This window comes from Merops nubicus, unplaced genomic scaffold (assembly GCF_000691845.1).
Source record: "Merops nubicus isolate BGI_N331 unplaced genomic scaffold, ASM69184v1 Scaffold51607, whole genome shotgun sequence".
Taxonomy (NCBI): Eukaryota; Metazoa; Chordata; class Aves; order Coraciiformes; family Meropidae; genus Merops; species Merops nubicus.
In genome coordinates this window covers 3,077-9,045 of record NW_008623298.1, presented here as the reverse complement: position 1 = coordinate 9,045, position 5,969 = coordinate 3,077, and the positions used below count along the sequence as shown (strand labels likewise).

Below are 5,969 nucleotides of genomic sequence, written 5' to 3'. Positions count from 1 at the left end.
AAGCAGCAGCTGAGCTACGTGACTTTATGTCTCCACAGAACGCACAAAGTTAACGACAACCCGATTTATTACAGCCTTCCATAAGGTTACAATACGATAGCATAAAAGTCTCAAGACGGCAGTAGTTTAAAAATTGCTTTCGATTCTTTTATCAAATACACATAGTTATAAGGGAGCTATTTTACATAGAGTAAGCAGCGACGTACAGTCTTATTTTCAAGAAACAGAAACAAAATACAAAGTCAAACCTCATCTATCAACAGCCACCACTACTCTTCACCTATTACTTTGCCCGTAACACACAGAAATCAAAACCTATGATACCGACTGCTTCCACTGGAGGGAACTGTGACGAATTTTCCATTAATAGAAAAGTCAGTAGCAGAACAACTTTCTTCAAAGAAAGAATACCACCAGCCATTCATACTGCGTTCTAAGATGTAGTGCTATTAAGATCATACTGGAAGGACAAGTTCTCCAGGATTTATTAAAAAAAAAAAAAAAAATAGAAAAAAAAGGTCTTAATTTGTTTTGTGAAGTGTAGTTCATTATATCCATTGTGCTTTTGAAACCTTTATGTTGCAGGGATCTTTGGCAATCCAAATTCATCCACCAAAACACCATCCTGCAAGAAAGAAAAAGAAGTATCAGGCTAATAACTCCCCAACAACCAGAATATTGAAATCTGCTGAAAGGTTTCCTCACAGCTTCTAGAAAGTGATGTATCTGTCATTGTCACTGTGTAACAGCTGGGATCCAAATACAGAGCATCAGTGTTCTCCCTTGCTATGAAGCTGTATTAAAGCCCTAAGGGCTTTAATACAAATACAAAAGACTTTCCTTAGGCTTTTAAGAATAACTATACTAGGAGCAGTAATGGTGCACTTAAATTCTACTTGCAGTCTGACAATGTTAGACTGGAGTTAAAAAACTTTAGTTCTTTAAAATATAATAAAGAGCATTTGGTACACTGTATTCTTCATATACAGCATCCAAATACATAGGATATTAAGCATTTTTCTTTTGTTCAAAATATGAAGGATTCCAAGTATCAAGCAATCAAAACAAATGTGATTAATCCAAAATGAAAATAAATACATGTATTTTGCTTTCAAAGAGGAAAGGACTCACTTTGTTTTTCGTGTCAGTAGGAGTGACTTCTGGGATTGCTGGAGCAGACGCAGCTTCATCCAAGTAGGAATTGTCTTCATCGGCTAAAAGCTCATCACCCAGCGCATCCAGTTCTGAAACCAAATTATGTTGGTGGAAAAAATAGGCAAGGATTTTTTTTTTTTTTTTTTTAAACACCTGAAGTATTTAACCAACGAAATTAAAAACCACTGTATTATTATTTCTACATTCATCAGCCACCCTCCTAACCTGCTTCCAAGTCATCTTCATCAATCTCTGGTGTTCCGTAACTACGACTCAGTGCCTCCTGGACCTCATTGGCTTCTTCCATCATATCCTCTAATTGATCTTGTATGTCCTGAAGCAAGAAACAATTTCAACTGGTCCATATTTAATAGTTTCAGTTAAATTTATTAGAGCTTAATCAAATTCAGTTTAATAATTTCAACATAAAAGGCACTCAAAAATTGTTAATACATAAATCTTTTTTTGAAGTACCATTAATACAAATCAAGACAGTCAGCATTATAGTGTGGCTTTAACTACCACTAAATTTACAGTATGGGGTACGTATGATGTGGGAAAAGAGGAACAATGAAACACCTTTCTGCAAAATCCTTTTGTTTTAAGTGTTCTTCAGGGTAAACTGAAAACCTTGAAAAGCACGAGGGTAAGAAATCTAGACAAAGTAAATGTAAAGAAAAACAGAGTATCAAGCAATAAGCCGAATTCTGCTACAGCAAAATTTAGAAGCTCCTTCAGCATGACTATTAGCAATGTACCTGGGTACAAATAAGGAAACAATTCCTACCTAAAGGTTTATAATGCAGGCCACATATAAAACAGCATATGAAAGAGAACTTAAAGGAATTCAGCACTGGCATTTGAGAAAAGTTTAAGTGCAGCACACTTTAAATTATGCTTAGAGATCTTATGGATTTTTTTTTTAATGTATTTTCTGAAGACAGGGCCAGGCCTTGCAAACTTAATAAAATTATATTTTCTGTTTGGTTTCTTTGGGAGGGTTTTTTGGGGGGGGGTTTCTTTCTTGGTTCGGTTTGTTGGTTTAGGGTTTTTATTTTACATCAGGCACTATCTTCAACTGATGGAGCAAAGGACTAATCTGCATACTGCTAAGATAAGGAAAAATAAAAATGGAAAAAAAAGCCATAGCAGGAAGTAGTCACCAACATTTATGCTTAGGTGCACAGGAAAGGAAGGGCGAGTTAAAAAGATTACCCCAGCAATGAAACAACCACCAACACACCATGGCAAACAACTGATTGTGCAGTAGCAGAGAAATCAGGAAGGAATTATGATGGAGGTCTCATAAAAAGGGGAGGCAAAGTCACGTGAAGTAAACCAGCCATCTTACCTCAAAGTTACAAAGGCCACTCATCACTATTTCAGTGCATTCTGTTCTTTAATTACTTAAACTACAGAAGCTTACCTCAATTTGATCGATTTTGACTTGCTTGTAAGCTTTCTTCATTTCTTTCACCCCCAGTTTCATTGCATCAACCTAGAAGAGAATCAAACAACATGTTTGTATCCTGTTTAGCTTACACAAATGAAACAAACGTGAGATTAATATAGTACTACCGTTGTCTTTGTGTCCTTCAGTGCCTGAATAGTGTAATTGGCTTGTTCCATATTAAAAGACTGCTGTGACAGATTATCCCGCTGTTGTTCATACCTGTGAAAAACAATGTAAGTAACAGTTTAAAACACCACACCACTTATGGCCACAAAAATTCTCCATTTTTTTAAAAATTGAAAAATCATTGTCAGTACTCTAATTTATGGGGTTTTATTTATTATAAATAATCACAGAACAGCTTCATAAAAATCTGTATTTGAAGTTGACCAAGCCGCCCCTGAGCTGAGGGGCTGTTTGAGCCCAGCGCGATGTCGCGCCTGTACAGGCTCACCCAGCACAGGTGTCACCACCCCGAGCTCCGCTCGCTCACGCTGCAAGCAGAGTGGAAGAGATGCCAGTTATCCAAAGCACAACAGCTCTGCAGGCCAGGGAGCAGGGGGAGGACAGGGTAGCAAAAGGAAACTGTTAGGGAGAACTAAAAAGAAGAGGAAGACTTTCAAACTACAGAAGTCATCCTTTGCAAAACTAAACTTATACCCCTTCAGGAACGCAAAATATGTCAAGTTAAACATAAAAATGAAAGCATAAAAACTATCAAGGAGTCATTCTTCAAACACCCAAGGTAGGAGGTCTGCAAGACAAAGGTAATCCAAATACTGAACAGCTTCTGGACAAGGAATGACTAAATATATCACTGTTCAACAAGGTGGAAAAGAGATGACTGAGGGATATGATGACAGCCTATTTGGGGGGGGGCCCAGTGACTGTAAATAGGGGAACAACTATCAAGTAAGATTTGCAGGCAGTATAGTAAAAAAACACCAAACACCAACCCACCACTAACCCCAAACCAACAAACCCTAACCACAGCAGACCTCCTCACAACATTTAACTAAACCATTGCATTCCTTATCATAGCAAGTTTTGGAAACATATTCTTATATAAAAGTTCACAAACACTTCACAAGTAATTGAGCAAGCCTGTAGAGGTACAATTCCTCTGAGGGACATGAAATACAAGACAATATGAGCTTTGGCTCAGAAAGCATCTAAAAGATTTGCAGTTCAGGGACTAGAAAATATTCCAGTGAAGCATCCCTGAACACTTGCCTTATTGTGACATTTTTTCCTTTGTATTTGTTGCTGGACACTTTCCAAGACAGTAGACTACACCAGACCACAGGACCACCTAATCTGTCCATTCTGGGTTTTTGCATAGGCACAACTATCTGCGTGACATGTGCTCAAGTCCTAAAGGGTGTCCACAGAGAGCAGGTAACTTTCCGGTAAACCAGACCAAGGTCATCAAGTCCAGAATTTATAGTAATCAATTAATAAAATCAAATGACACACTCTCTCAGAAAGTTTAGGAGCCAAGCATAGCTTTAATAATGAGCAGATTTAGGTCAGCTTGTCCCAGTCCAAATTTGTATGCTCACATACAAATAGGGCACAAATCTGCTGACACAAAATCTGTAAGGAGACGCTTATGAAAGGCTGGCTGGCTTGGTCAGCATTTTTCATTAAGGACTGCTCAGAGGCAAGGGTACTGGTGAGAGAAATAATCATGTGCCACCCCCCCTTAAAGGAAACAGACTTTTGGTAATCACAAACAGAAAAAGGTTTAAAAACTTACATTCGCTTCTGCTTTAACACCCTCAGTGCCTTCTGCTTTACCGTATTCTGAAAGACACAATATTGTTACATGGAGAAAAATATTTTACTTTACTCAAGTATACTGTTTAGACCTAATGCATTGCATTTGAGTTTCCTGAAAGATTCCTCAGTTCCTCATGGGAAGAGTTTAACCATAGTCACATTCGGGGTTTGTCCTGCAGTAACGATTAACCCAAGTCTTATGAGTTAAGCTTCTAATAGAACATACTTCCAAAATTTCTGACTTTTGATTTATTTTTTTTTTTGATAGGCAGAATAAAAAGTCAAACCTAGTCTATCAGAACCACCCTTCATTAACACAATTTAATGGTCAGATTAAAAATGAAAAAGGTACCTCAACAATACTGTTTATATTATTCTTTTTATTAGATACAATTTATTTACATGTTCATGTCCTTTCAAAAATGGGGGTTCCTACTCCCTTTCTGCATAGTGGAGACTGTGGGGGTTTTTTTGCTGAACAAAACAGCCTTTCTATCAGACTTAATTCAGGACACAGAATGAAGAAGGGAAGCAAGTTACTTCTGAGGAAGGAATTACATTACACTTTGGAAGAAACAATAAACAATGAAAACACTCCAAAGATGCATGTCTGGGAGATGCTTCAGAATAAAAACAATCCTGCAGGAGCTTACACCTCATCAGTAGAGCAAGAAGCAATTTAAGAACCTGATGAACTGGCTAAATCACTCCACTGCATGACAAGAAGCGTGAGTCACATCCTCTCATGCTTAAATCCCACAGAAGATTCTTACCTTTGCAGGCCCCTCTCTCATCTTCTTCATTTGATCCTTATACTTCACTAGTTCTGCATCAAGCTTAGCTATTTTCTTGTCAATTGACTCAGCTCTGCTATCCACCTTTAATACGCAATGGAGAAAGCAAACGAAAAAACATTCATTAAGGTTTTATTCAGGTGCTGGATAATAAAAAGAACATCCCTGGTTTCATTATGCTTCTAACTGAATTGCTTCTTCACTCAGTGGTTTTATAAACAGTTCAAAGTTTGTAGAGAATCCAAAATTAGGATCAAGTGAAACACCTTCAATATGGAGCACAAGAAACATTTGGTGTTTGCAGAAGCTGTGCCGTTGTTATAGGTTCTAATCATTTTGATGAGTGCCAGGGACTAAACTGAAAGAAAAAGAAGAACCTGAGTGTACCATGCTGTACAGAAAGGGCAGGGATGTGTTCAGCAAGGCTAGAGGTTAACTTCTGGTGGGCAGAGAACATTAATCCCTCAGAATGATACCTGGATTCCTGGTTACATTTAAAAAGCCCAGGCTTAACCATTTTTTTCAAAGGTGCCAAACTTCTTTGCCAGAGGGACACTTTTCCCATCCCCTCCAACAAAGGGAGCCCGGACACAGCAGCTCCACCTGGCACCCACTCTGCTCCGAATCCCAACAGCAGCTGCACAGCTCAGGAAGAGCCCTCCAGCAGTCAACCCTAGCAGCCCTGCTGCAAAGCACACCACAGAGCTGTCGTTACCAAAGTATTTTAACCCCCCTGCGTACGAGGGTCGAAGGCAACAACTACATAACCAAGCATGGGATTAGAC

At 38.5% G+C, this 5,969-nt stretch overlaps 1 protein-coding gene across 1 annotated transcript; it reads right to left on the bottom strand.

Annotated features, from left to right (window-relative positions):
* Positions 1–8: 8 nt before the first annotated feature.
* CHMP5 (charged multivesicular body protein 5) lies at positions 9–5,280 on the bottom strand. Its single transcript, XM_008945014.1, has 7 exons — positions 5,164–5,280; positions 4,368–4,414; positions 2,734–2,827; positions 2,582–2,653; positions 1,381–1,489; positions 1,132–1,244; positions 9–625 (listed from the first exon to the last, which is right to left on the bottom strand). The coding sequence occupies exons 1-7, from the start codon at positions 5,191–5,193 to the stop codon at positions 575–577; spliced, it is 516 nt and encodes a 171-aa protein (XP_008943262.1). The 5' UTR covers positions 5,194–5,280; the 3' UTR covers positions 9–574.
* Between the last annotated feature and the right edge of the window lie 689 nt (positions 5,281–5,969).